General features: G+C 44.9%; 1 protein-coding gene across 1 annotated transcript; it reads left to right on the plus strand.

The window, feature by feature from the left end:
- Positions 1–1,870: 1,870 nt before the first annotated feature.
- On the plus strand, positions 1,871–10,641 carry LOC132207393 (probable G-protein coupled receptor 139). Its single transcript, XM_059642897.1, has 2 exons — positions 1,871–1,985; positions 8,879–10,641. The coding sequence occupies exons 1-2, from the start codon at positions 1,913–1,915 to the stop codon at positions 9,784–9,786; spliced, it is 981 nt and encodes a 326-aa protein (XP_059498880.1). The 5' UTR covers positions 1,871–1,912; the 3' UTR covers positions 9,787–10,641.
- Positions 10,642–14,245: the final 3,604 nt, after the last annotated feature.

Raw genomic sequence — 14,245 nt, forward strand, 5'->3', positions numbered from 1 at the left:
CCACGGACCAGGGCACATGAAAATAGCCACCAGATGACATACTTGTTAAACATGTGCAAGGGGAATGAATGGCGAAGGCAATTGCAGGAACAGACAAGAGCCTTGAGGGACCAGCAGACCCATTATTAATATAGTAAATCCAATTTGCATTTTTTGGTTCACCTGCACAGCAGCGGCATTTCACAGGACTAAAAGTTTAAGTAAACAAAAAAATGAGCCTATCTCCGTTCATGCCGAAATATCATTACTGAGGCAGGTACAGTTCATAGTCCAGATATAATGGGAACTGCAGATGCTGGGGAATCCAAGATAACAAAGTGTGGGGCTGGATGAACACAGCAGGCCAAGCAGCATCTTAGGTGCCCAAAAGCTGACGTTTTGGGCCTAGACCCTTCATCAGAAAAGGGGGGTGGGGAGAGGATTCTGAAATAAATAGGGAGAGAGGGGGAGGCGGACTGAAGATGGATAGAGGAGAAGATAGGTGGAGAGGAGAGTATGGGTGGTGAGGTAGGGAGGGGATAGGTCAGTCCGGGGAGGACGGACAGGTCAAGGGGGCAGGATGAGGTTAGTAGGTAGGAAATTAAGGTGTGTCTTGAGGTGGGAGGGGGGCATAAGTGAGAGGAAGAACATATTAGGGAGGTGAAGACGGGCTGGGCTGGTTTTTGGATGTGGGGGGAGGGAGATTTTGAAGCTTGTGAAATCCACATAGATACCGTTGGGCTGCAGGGTTCCCAAGTGGAATATGAGTTGCTGTTCCTGCAACTTTCGGGTGGCATCATTGTGGCACTGCAGAGGCCCATGATGGACATGTCATCTAAAGAATGGGAGGGGGAGTGGAAATGGTTTGCGACTGGGAGGTACAGTTGTTTATTGTGAACCAAGCGGAGGTGTTCTGCAAAGTGGTCCCCAAGACTCCGCTTGGTTTCCCCAAAGTAAAGGAAGCCACACCATGTACAGCGGACGCAGTATACCACATTGGCGGATATGCAGGTGAATATCTGCTTGATTGGCAAGCCATCTTGGGGCCTGGGACAGGGGTGAGGGAGGTGGTGAAGGGGCAGGTGTAGCACTTCATGCCATTGCAGGGGAAAGTGCCGGGTGTGGTGGGGTTGGAGGGGAGTGTGGAGCGGACAAGGGAGTCATGGAGAGAGTGGTCTCTCCAGAAGGCAGACAGGGGTGGGATAGGAAGAATGTCTTTAGTGGTGGGGTTGGATTGTAGATGGCAGAAGTGTCGGTGGATGGTGTGTTGTATCCGGAGGTTGGTGGGGTGGTATGTGAGGACTAGGGGGATTCTCTTTTGGCGGTTATTGTGAAGGCGGGGTGTGAGGGATGAGGTGCCGCAAATGCGGGAGACACAGTCGAGGGCCTTCTCGACCACTGCGGAGGGGGAAATTGCGGCCCTTGAAGAACGAGGACATCTGGGATGTGCGGGAGTGAAATGCCTCATCCTGGGAGCAGATGCGGCGGAGGTGAAGGAATTGGAAATAGGGGATGGAATTTTTGCAGGAAGGGGGTTGGGAGCAGTTTGTGGTCCATTCGGCAGCCTTTTACCAGAGTCTACTTCACTTCTCTCCACAGTTAGTGTGCTCTAGTGGAGGCTCAGCAGTGTTGGTGCTGCTGAGGGCTTGGGTTCAAGCATCTCCTGAAAATTTCAATTAAAATGGCACTGGCAACGTGTCCTCTTTTCGTTTCTGATCTGGAGACTGCAGAGGGCATTGTCTCTTCTCTCCAGGGGCTTGACTGCGATGTTGCAATCTTCTTCTGACCTCACTTCAATAACGCAAACCTGGTTATGCAATGTCAAGGCCCCTGTGGAAAATCCGCACGACATAAAGTGGAGAGCACAGGGAGATCTCTCCTTGTGCAATTGGATTAAGCAAGATTGCCAGCTGGACGAAACTAGTTAGCTCACATGGAAAAGTTTGAAACTCTTTACATCACCGTGAAAATATATTACGTTATCCTCGCTGTTGTTGGTGTTCCTGGTAAGTGCCGTCAACTCACTCCATTCTGCAAATCCCGGCGAGCGCTGTCCTGTGAAAGTATATAAATCTGATCCAATTATGGCAGGCAAAGCTGCTGTATCAATTTCAAAGCTTAAAAACAGGGGTGACAGATGCCGCTCATCAACGTTAGAAAGGGTAATGAATGGGGCAAAGCCACCTAACATTAAATTCAATTAGAGGTCAGCCGTAGATGTATTGGGCAGACTGGAAAAGTACACATTCAAAGTGAAGGTTTTGACATTGTAGCTATTCCTAAGACATGACTGTAAGATTCGGCGGGACTGTATGTTTGCAATGGAGGAACAGTAAACATTCTAGAACTGCAACAAGTGTTGTGTAGAGGTCATCTGGTAGCAGGCCTAAGTGCTAAATTGTACAAATGCAGAAATTAGATAAGTATTGTCAAAGCTAGTGTAGTATTTTAGTTCGAACATCATTTAGGAGAAGCAGAAAAGCACAAAGGTAGCGAATTTCTAGAGACAGTCTAGGATAGTTTCCTACAAAGACATGTGCTGGATTCTACAGGGTACAAGCAAAACTGAGGTTAGGAATGAGTAATGAAACAGATTTAAGTGCCTAATTGTCCGTGAACATTTTTCAAATAATGATCATAACACAATTAAGCTTAGCAAGAGTTTGAAAGTGAAAACCATAAATCAGCTACAAAAGCATTAGAGTTAAGTAAAATCGTCATCAATGAGATGAAACAAAGACAGTCCACAGTAAACTGGGAAAATATGGTAATGAGTAAAATAGCTGAAGAACAGTGGGAGATTTTAGAAGTAGCATTTAGGACAATATAAAACTAATTTATGCTCCACCAGGGAGAAGGTTTACTTTAAAAAAAACAAGGTGGACTAAGGAGATAAGGAACAGCATAAAAGCTAGAGAAAAATGCCCTCCCCCCCAAAAAAAAATCATAATTTTTCCAAAATGGCAAAGATGCAAAAACCAGCAAAGAGTCACAGAGCAGATTATAAGAATTGCTGAAAGAAAATATGAAAGAAAACTTACTAGCATCACCAAAATCAATAGGAGGCTATTTTAAAGTTACATGCTGGGGAAATGGGCAGTCAGGTGCAACTGGTTGACCACAGACTGAAAGTGAGGATGTTGCTAATGCCTATGGAGAAATGGCAGGCATGTTGAATTATTACTTGACTCAGTATTTATAAGAGGAAAGGAGGATAGCTTCTTGGAATTCCCAAATAAATTAACAATGAATTGGGAACAGGGACTGAAAACACTTAACATAATATATCAGCAATGAGGAACTTAATGGAATTTGTGTTGGGATGTGTCTTTAAGAGAGATTTGTTCTGTCCTGTTTCTCTTGAAGAGAGGTGTAAACCTGGTGTTCAGATGACTGCTCCAGGCAAAACAGAGTCAATATGTTTGCTCTCTTTTAAGTTAGACGAAAGAAGCATGAGTGAGTGGAGCCAAGCTCACACAAACAATTTTAGTTTTTTACGTTCAGTTGATGAAGCTGGAATTGTGGAGGAGGTTCCAGCTCTCTCTCTGCTGTTATGCATTGCCTCCCTGTTGTAAGTTTTGTACTTTCAGTGTTTACCTTCTGGACTGGGAGGATTGCAAGTGAGGGAGATATGACTTGCTGAATATGGTTTTTTCAAGGTTGTGCTGATGGGGTGTTGGAGAATCTGAGATAACAAGGTGTAGAGCTAGATGAACACAACAGGTCAAGCAGCATCAGAGGAGCAGGAAAGCTGATTTTTCCAGCCTAGACCCTTCTTCAGAAACGGGGGAGGGGAAGGGGGTTCCGAAATAAATAGGGAGAGAGGGGGAGGCGGATAGAAGATGGATAGAGGAGAAGATAGGTGGAGAGGAGACAGACTGGTCAAAGAGGCAGGTATGATACTGGCTTCAGAGATAATGGGAACTGCAGATGCTGGAGAATCCAAGATAATAAAGTGTGAAGCTGGATGAACACAGCAGGCCAAGCAGCATCTCAGGAGCACAAAAGCTGACGTTTTGGGCCTAGACCCTTCATCAGAGAGGGGGGGTGGGGTGAGCGTTCTGGAATAAATAGGGAGAGAGGGGGAGGCGGACCGAAGATGGAGAGAAAAGAAGATAGGTGAAGAGGAGAGTATAGGTGGGGAGGTAGGGAGGGGATAGGTCAGTCCAGGGAAGATGGACAGGTCAAGGAGTTGGGATGAGGTTAGTAGGTAGGAAATGGAGGTGCATCTTGAGGTGGGAGGAAGGGATGGGTGAGAGGGAGAACAGGTTAGGGAGGCAGAGACAGGCTGGGCTGGTTTTGGGATGCAGTGGGGGGAGGGGACGAACTGAGCTGGTTTTGGGATGTGGTGGGGGAAGGGAAGATTTTGAAGCTGGTGAAGTCCTCATTGATACCAGTGGGCTGCAGGGTTCCCAAGAGGAATATGAGTTGCTGTTCCTGTAACCTTCGGGTGGCATCTTTGTGGCACTGCAGGAGGCCCCTGATGGACATGTCAGCTAAAGAACACATCCCTCACCTTCCTGGACCTCTCAGTCTCCATCTCAGGCAACCAGCTTGTAACTGATGTCCATTTCAAGCCCACTGACTCCCACAGCTACCTAGAATACACCTCCTCCCACCCACCCTCCTGCAAAAATTCCATCCTCTATTCCCAATTCCTCCGCCTCTGCCGCATCTGCTCCCAGGATGAGGCATTCCACTCCCGCACATCCCAGATGTACAACTTCTTCAAGGAACGCAACTTTCCCCCCACAGTGGTCGAGAACACCCTTGACCGCATCTCCCGCATTTCCTGCAACACATCCCTCACACCCTGCCCCTGCCACAACCGCCCTAAGAGGATCCCCCTCGTCCTCACACACCACCCTACCAACCTCCGGATACAACGCATCGTCCTCCGACACTTCCGCCATCTACAATCCGACCCCACCACCCAAGACATTTTTCCATCCCCACCCTTGTCTGCTTTCCGGAGAGACCACTCTGTCCATGACTCCCTTGTTCGCTCAGCACTGCCCTCCAACTCCACCACACCCGGCACCTTCCCCTGCAACCGCAGGAAGTGCTACATTTGCCCCCACACCTCCTCCCTCACCCCTATCCCAGGCTCCAAGATGACTTGCCATATTAAGCAGAGGTTCACCTGCACATCTGACAATGTGGTATACTGTATCCATTGTACCCGGTGTGGCTTCCTCTACATTGGGGAAACCAAGCAGAGGCTTGGGGACCGCTTTGCAGGACACCTCCGCTCGCTTTGCAATAAACAACTGCACCTCCCAGTCACAAACCATTTCAACTCCCCCTCCCATTCTTTAGATGACATGCCCATCATGGGCCCCCTGCAGTGCCACAATGATGCCACCCGAAGGTTGCAGGAACAGCACCTCATATTCCGCTTGGGAACCCTGCAGCCCAATGGTATCAATGTGGACATTACCAACTTCAAAATCTCCCCTTCCCCCACCGCATCCCAATACCAGCCCAGCTCGTCCCCTCCCCCCACTGCACCCCAAAACCAGCCCAGCCTGTCTCTGCATCCCTAACCTGTTCTTCCTCTCACCCATCCCTTCCTCCCACCCCAAGCCGCACCTCCATTTCCTACCTACTAACCTCATCCCACCTCCTTGACCTGTCCGTCTTCCCTGGACTGACCTATCCCCTCCCTACCTCCCCACCTATACTCTCCTCTCCACCTATCTTCTTTTCTCTCCATCTTCGGTCCGCCTCCCCCTCTCTCCCTATTTATTCCAGAACCCTCACCCCATCCCCCTCTCTGATGAAGGGCCTAGGCCCGAAACGCTAGCTTTTATGCTCTTGAGATGCTGCATGATACTGGCTTTACTTGCTCCATCCCCTCCTCTTTGACCAGTCTGTGTCCTCTGCAACTATCTTCTCCTCTATCCATCTTCTATCCGCCTCCACCCCCCTCCCTGTTTATTTCAGAATCCCCTTACCTTCCCCCATTTCTGAAGAAGGGTCTACGCCTGAAACGTCAGCCTTCCTGCACCTCTGATGCTGCTTGGCCTGCTGTGTTCATCCAGCTCTACGCCTTGTCAGCTTTGCTGAAAGCTTAGTAGCTTGACCAATTAAATCACATCTGGAATACAATGCTAATAAAATGTGAGGCTGGATGAACACAGCAGGCCAAGCAGCATCTCAGGAGCACAAAAGCTCCTGAGATGCTGCTTGGCCTGCTGTGTTCATCCAGCCTCACATTTTATTATCTTGGAATTCTCCAGCATCTGCAGTTCCCATTATCTCTGAAATACAATGCTTTCCATTTACTTTAAATAAGGTAAAATATAGGGTCTAGGTTATCTCCTTGGTATGTTTTGAGGGCTTTGCTCTGGTCCATAACAAATTAAACAGTGACAAATGACGTTTCTATCTGAGGATGTTAAAGGAAGTGTGGGGGGCATGCTGTAAATGCCCTGGCTTACTTTTTCAGGGATCTTGTGATACAGGAGTCACCCGTCTGGTTTGGAAAATTGCATGTTACTCTGCTTTTCAGAAAGGGTGAAAGAGGAAAACAAGGAAATTACAGAGCACTCAGCCTAGCATCAGTTGTGGTGGGCTTGTTCGAGTCTATAATCAAGGATATGGAAACTGATCACCACAAAAAGAAATCAGTTAATAAGGGAAATCCAGCATAGATTCATGACAGCTCAAACATGCCTGACAGTCCTCACTGAATTTTTCAGTAGTGGTGACTGAGGTAGGTAAGCAGAGCTTGTCTTTTCATACTGCTTACATCGACTTCCAGAAGGCATTTGAAAACAACCCATTAAACAGATTGTTCACTGAGGTAGCACCCCACAGAATTGCGGAACTTAGTTGAGTGGCAGAAAGTGGGGAGACCAACAAAGATATGTATTAAAACCTCAGTTATTCACATTATTTATTAATACTTCTTTTCATGGCATAGAAAATCATGCATACAAATTTGCTGACAACATTAAATGAGGTTGCATTACAGACAGTGCAGATTATCGCATGAAATGATAAGACATTGATCGACTACTTGAATGGGTACAATTGTGGCAGACAGAATTCAGTCCAAACAGGTATGAAGCTATCCATTTTAGACAGAAATAGGATAGATCAGGGTATTTTCTAGAGGGTATAATATTAAATGCAATGCATTGTCAACCAGACTTGAGTGTTCACATGCATTGATCTTTAAAATACCACAACAGATGCAGAAGATAATCAATAAACTTAATGGAATGTTGCCCTTTATATTGAGAAGCCTGGGGTATGATGTGACAGAAGTTATGCTGCAGTTATTATAAACCCTGGTTAGGTCACACTTGAAGAACTATGAGAAGATCTGGGCACCACACTTTAAGAAGGATATGTTGGCCTTGGAGGGAGTACAATGTAGGTTAACAAGAATTATATCAGGTGCAGCAAGTATATGGAGATAGCCCACAGATCCCAACAATCTCACTGAATAGCAAATCAGGCTAGATAGGCTGAATGGCCTATCCTATTCCTATGTACCTAGCCTACTATCAATGTTTTATCACTGCTCCTTTACTTCCAGTCCTGTTCTGTTCCACACAGAATGTCTTTACCATGAGCATTCTTGAAAATGAGTTTTCCTTTAAAATGCATTGAAAAGCAACAAGAGGTCCCTTAGCTATTCCTCAGTGAGTAATTCCTCTATGGACATATTGAATAATGGCCAACTCCAGGAAGCATCAAAGACTTCCTCCATTGTCAACAGTTTGCATAGAAATCAAACTGAAACAAACCAAAACATGTTTGATAATCCTTACACAACAGTGTGCCATCCTTCTGCTCTATATGTTCACTGTTATAGTGTCAGATTAGCATCAAAGAAGATGATGACCTAGCCCCTGCTGACTTTCCACAGAGCACCTGGGACAATTCCTTCCCCCAATCCTGACACCACGAACCGAAATGTGTCTTTCTTTGATGTTGCAATCACATTTCCAACATAATTCATTCAACCTTCCTGAACACTCAGAAGCAGTGAGCTCAGCATCATTTTCCCTGCCTGAGTACAAATATTCATCTGTACATTTCTTCTGCCCTTCAACCTGCATTATTTCAATGAACAATGAAAAGTGGTTACAATTTGCCCCTTTGTTCTTTGCCTGCGACATACACATACTTATTTTCAATATCTGCTTACTGTCCTCTGCTCCGATGAAAAGAATTCCCAACCCTCCAAGTTTAGCAGGTTTCAGCAGGATGCAGAAGTCAGCTCAGACGCCGATCTGCTGATGTTGCACACAGTTTTGGCCTTTTCAGATCCTGAAAGGATGTCTTTCTGATTCCAGTCAAGTGGGAACAAGTGCAGGCAGCTCTGATCTACCAGAGAACTAATAGCTCAATTTATCATCCTTGTTGAGGGGTTGCAGGAGGTGGGGAATGTGGGTAGTTGAATGTTGCTCCAATTGCCAACACAGCGACTCTCTGAAGGTATAACATGGAGTTGACTGGGCACGAGTGTGATGTACTCCTGATCTATCTGGGCAAGAAGATAGACTCCCAAGGCATGTGTCCGCTCTCTGAAGTTTTGAAGACAAGACTCGGCTTTCAGATTCCCAAGATATGTAAGTAAAGTCAACAATATTGAAACTGGAGAACACTTTAACTCTGTTATCACCTACTTCTGGAAAATACTTAAATAACCAATAATTCCCTATTCCCTGCACCTTCTTCATTAATTCCAGAAGTCCATAACTAAGGTAGGCATGCATTAGGATTGGTTGTTCTTAGATATGTCTTTCCTTTTGAATCTGAATCTTTTGAGATTTTTCCAAAAAGAAACACGCAAAAGCCCTTACTTTATAGACCAGGATGTGAAGCATGCTTTATGTGTAATTTCCAACTCTTTTGCATTGTCTGTCTTTTTTTTAAACAGTTAATTTAGTGGCGATTATGATCCTTTCCAGAGGAAAATGTGGACTTTCTACGTGCACCACTCATTACCTGATGGCAATGGCAGTGGCAGATCTGCTGGTCATTATTGTTGACGTAATACTGTGGCGAATCAGTTTTTACTATTTCCCAGATTCGTTTCTGAACATCACCCCTGTATGTAGTACAATTGACGTTCTGAGTGGTGCCTCTACAGACTGTTCTGTTTGGTTCACTGTTGTTTTCTCCTTTGATCGATTTGTTGCAATTTGTTGCCAGAAACTGAGGAGGAAATTTTGCACTGGGAAAGTGGCAACTGGTGTTCTCGCAACAACTTGTATTCTACTCTGTTCAAAAAACACTCCTTTCTATTTTACTTTTGAACCCGAAGAGATAATCAACAATATACCATGGTTCTGTAATGTAAAACCAAGCTTTTATCGTGATCCAGAATGGATGGTTTTTGACTGGATTGACATGATTCTAACACCGTGGTTTCCCTTTGGTTTGATTTTGTTTCTCAATGCTCTAACAGTCCGGCATATTATAGTAACAAGCCGAATCCGGAAGAGATTAAAACATCAGAACAAAGAAGAGATTTGCAGTGACCCAGAAATGAAGAGCCGGAGAAAGTCTACTATTCTGCTGTTCACCATATCCAGCAGTTTCATTCTGTTATGGTTGGCACATGTTGTGGAATTCCTATATTATAATATTGCAGGAATGGAGCCCACCGATTACAGCTATTCTCTATACACATTTGCTGAAGTTGGATTTATGCTTAGAAGTTTAAATTGCTGCACAAACACATTTATTTATGGGGTGACTCAGTCCAAGTTCAGAGATCAGCTTAGGAATGCAGTGAACTGTCCTATTAGTACAATTATTCAATCTATCAATAATGAAAAATAAATTCTAAACTCTATGTTTTTCCAGACTTAAGCCTGAAACGATCATCTAGTGATTTCTGCAAAGATATAACAATGATCTGAAAGTAATGCACACAGATGGGTAAATACATTGTTCAGAACAAAGATAAACTTGCAAACATATATCTGGTTTATCACTGATATGTCATTAGGATATAGAGCACAGTGATAGATGGTTTAATGGAAGAGTTAGAATCACAGGAAAAAGCATGCAAATTGCAGAACTATGTAACAGTAATCAGGAGCGTGTGCTCAACCAGGCCATCGAAAGAGGTGATGGAAGCTATGACTTAGGAACTGCCCAGAATGAATCAGCCAATGGTGTAGATGTATATTCTTTACAGCTGAATAACAAAACTAATGTGTTCCAGGACTGAGTTGAAACAAAATCTGCAAAGGCAAAATGATGAACAGCAGGAATGCAATGTCTGACATTCCAATATTGAAAATAAGGAAAAGACTACAAGTTTGCACCAATGCTGCACCTGGACATATTGGACATGAAATGGACTTCTCCCCAATATAGCTGAAATTAAAACTTGTCAAGTAGAAATCTAAGATACAACAACTGCTTTCTCACAGAAGAAGGTGCAATAAACTGTAGGTATCCATATGAGAGTGCAGACTCCATTGTCCATGCAATGAGGTGGAACTGATGTACAGGACATTACAAGGGTAGAGGTGAAGGACATCATTCCAATACACTTTTTGAAAGACTCACAAACCTGAACAAGTTCCTGTCCCCCATTGAATAAGACCCCTGTGAAAGCTGGCTTGCATGCACAGAATGACTAAAGGATGATTAAAAACAATTATATTTGTGCCACAATGTACTGAAACTGAGGGGTTTGGGAATGGGGGAGGGGGGAGCCCAGGACCATCGCAGATTCAAAATTAGTTTGATGGAAAGATTTCAAAAGTGAGATTTTAATTATGAATTGTATGAATCGTGTTTAACTTTGAATTTGGTAAGTGCTGTACAAATAAAAAAGTTATGGAAGAAATATTTGAGATGCTCCAAACATATTGACAATTGAAAATTACCACTTTGAACATGCAAGCACTTGTTCTATTTTTGAGGGCATAAACAAAACTGTTACCAGGCTGTTGAATGGACCTCTTTAATCTGAATGTTGGACTCTCTTTGTACCTTCTCAGCACCTGTAACATTGTACCTCACACCATATTCTGTTACCCTGATGCACTTGTATGCTATGATCTGCCTATAAAACATGTACGGCAATATCTTATACTGTAGTTCAGTACACGTGACATAAATTAATTAAATCAAACCAAGGAATTGTAAATGTGGCATATGAGTGAGATATACCTAAAGTAGGTTTACGTAACAGCCCCTACTCAGAACAGTAGAAAGTTAGGCAGTTCTGCTTACACCTGTTGAAACACTGTCTCAGTGGCTCAATGGGTGATTTTGCTTAGGACTAGGCTAGGATTTCTGACTTCAGAGATCTTGTTGGACATTGTTAACCCACTGAGTTTTAACCAGTGCTGCAGTGTGTTTTGCTTTTGTGTTTTTAAACAGGACCCAAGAGCCACCTGAGGACACAGCCACCCAATAGTTAGCTGTTGACATCAAATGCTGAACACTTCCTGAGACTTTGCCCTGAGCAGCCTTGTGAACCAAAACTTTTGAGAATGAACAAACACTGAACCAATTCTCATCACTTGTGTTTCCTGTAGGTATTTTCTCTCTAATCAACCTTTTCAAAGGTTTTATCACACACCACTGAAGCAGACGGACTTGAAACTGGGCCTCAGGTTCAAGGATGGAGACACTAGTGTTGTGCCATAAGTGGACATTTTGTTGCCCCAGTGAGATCAATATTTAAATGCGTTAAACCTGGACATGATTATTTCTGAAATTTGGATCAATAAAACAATTCGGTTTAATTTGTACAAAAAGTGGATAAGATTGTTTGGGAATAAATTAATAGACAATTCAAAAATTTGTGACCTATTTTGATTTTGGGACAATTTTAAAAGAAAAAAGTCAAGCACAGTCTTACTTTTTTATAAAAAGCTATATGTATCTTTTGCTAAAAGGAATGAACAGGCAGAATTTGGTAATGCTTGGCACCAAACTATAGCTACCTAGAATACACCTCCTCCCACCCACCCTCCTGCAAAAATTCCATCCCCTATTCCCAATTCCTCCGCCTCCGCCGCATCTGCTCCCACGATAAGACATTCCACTCCCGCACATCCCAGATGTCCAAGTTCTTTAAGGACCGCAACTTCCCCCCCACGGTGATTGAGAACGCCCTTGACCGCGTCTCCCGCATTTCCCGCGACACATCCCTCACACCCCGCCCCCGCCACAACCGCCCCAAGAGGATCCCCCTCGTTCTCACACACCACCCTACCAACCTCCGGATACAACGCATTATCCTCCGACACTTCCGCCATTTACAATCCGACCCCACCACCCAAGACATTTTTCCATCCCCACCCCTGTCTGCTTTCCGGAGAGACCACTCTCTCCGTGACTCCCTTGTTCGCTCCACACTGCCCTCCAACCCCACCACACCCGGCACCTTCCCCTGCAACCGCAGGAAATGCTACACTTGTCCCCACACCTCCTCCCTCACCCCCATCCCAGGCCCCAAGATGACATTCCACATTAAGCAGAGGTTCACCTGCACATCTGCCAATGTGGTATACTGCATCCACTGTACCCGGTGCGGCTTTCTCTACATTGGGGAAACCAAGCGGAGGCTTGGGGACCGCTTTGCAGAACACCTCCGCTCAGTTCGCAACAAACAACTGCACCTCCCAGTCGCAAACCATTTCCACTCCCCCTCCCATTCTCTTGATGACATGTCCATCATGGGCCTCCTGCACTGCCACCATGATGCCACCCGAAGGTTGCAGGAACAGCAACTCATATTCCGCCTGGGAACCCTGCAGCCATATGGTATCAATGTGGACTTCACCAGTTTCAAAATCTCCCCTTCCCCCACTGCATCCCTCAACCAGCCCAGTTCATCCCCTCCCCCCACTGCACCACACAACCAGCCCAGCTCTTCCCCCCCACCCACTGCATCCCAAAACCAGTCCAACCTGTCTCTGCCTCCCTAACCGGTTCTTCCTCTCACCCATCCCTTCCTCCCACCCCAAGCCGCACCCCCAGCTACCTACTAACCTCATCCCACCTCCTTGACCTGTCCGTCTTCCCTGGACTGACCTATCCCCTCCCTACCTCCCCACCTACACCCTCTCCACCTATCTTCTTTACTCTCCATCTTCGGTCCGCCTCCCCCTCTCTCCCTATTTATTCCAGTTCCCTCCCCCCATCCCCCTCTCTGATGAAGGGTCTTGGCCCGAAACGTCAGCTTTTGTGCTCCTGAGATGCTGCTTGGCCTGCTGTGTTCATCCAGCCTCACATTTTATTATCTTGGAATCTCCAGCATCTGCAGTTCCCATTATCTCATCACCAAACTATAGGGTTTGGTTTCCGTTTTAAAAATATTATGAGAACATTTTTCTGTAACTGGGCAGTAAGATTCTCTCGAACTCCTGAGTCATATAGAATGATAATGAAAGGGGATAGTCCACTTTGGAAAAAGGTTGTGCATGATATTGGTGAGGCATCTTCTGGAGCACTGTACACAGTTCAAGTCAACCTATTATGGGAAGGATGTTATTAAACTGGAGACAATTTGGAAAAGATTTATCAGGATGTTGCTTGGATTGGAGCATTTGAGTTATAAAAATCGCGTGGAAAGATTAAGAAATTTTTCGTTGTAGTGTAGGATGCTGAGGGGTGACCTTGTTGCAGTTTATAACATTGTAAGGGGCATAGATAAGGTGAATGACAAGGGACTTTTTCCTAGGGTGGGGAGTTCCAAACTGGGATGCATATTTTTAAAGTGAGAGGAAGAAGATTTGAAAAAAAGGACATGAGGGTCAACTTCTTTACATGGAGAGTGGTTCAGGTGTAAGTTAACTTCCAGGGAAAGTGTTGAATGTAGCTACAGTTAAACATTTGGATAAGTTTGTGAAAAGGAAAGGCTTGGACAGATATGGGCCAAGCACAGGCAGATGGGAACAGTTTAGCTTGGGAACGTGGTCTGTGCAGACTGCTCGGACCAAAGGGTCTATCTCTATGCTGTATGACTCTACAGATCAATAGGATGCTGACAGGAAAATGACACAACACCATATGGTTATAACTCCACTTAGATATTTGTAAATGAGATTGGAAGACAAGTGTGAATTAAGTCAAATAAATAGGAAGAGTAGAGGAATCAATTAAATAGAGCAACTGCAGAAGGAGTAGACCTTTCAACCCCTCAAGCCTGTTACAACATTCAATGTTCCTAACCTTTACGTCACTTTGGGTTTAGAAGTGCTTTCTAATATCTCTTCTGAACTGCCAGGCCTTAGTTCTCGGGCTACGTTCCCTAATTCTAGAATCCCCA

This window comes from Stegostoma tigrinum, chromosome 46, assembly GCF_030684315.1.
Source record: "Stegostoma tigrinum isolate sSteTig4 chromosome 46, sSteTig4.hap1, whole genome shotgun sequence".
Lineage (NCBI taxonomy): Eukaryota > Metazoa > Chordata > Chondrichthyes > Orectolobiformes > Stegostomatidae > Stegostoma > Stegostoma tigrinum.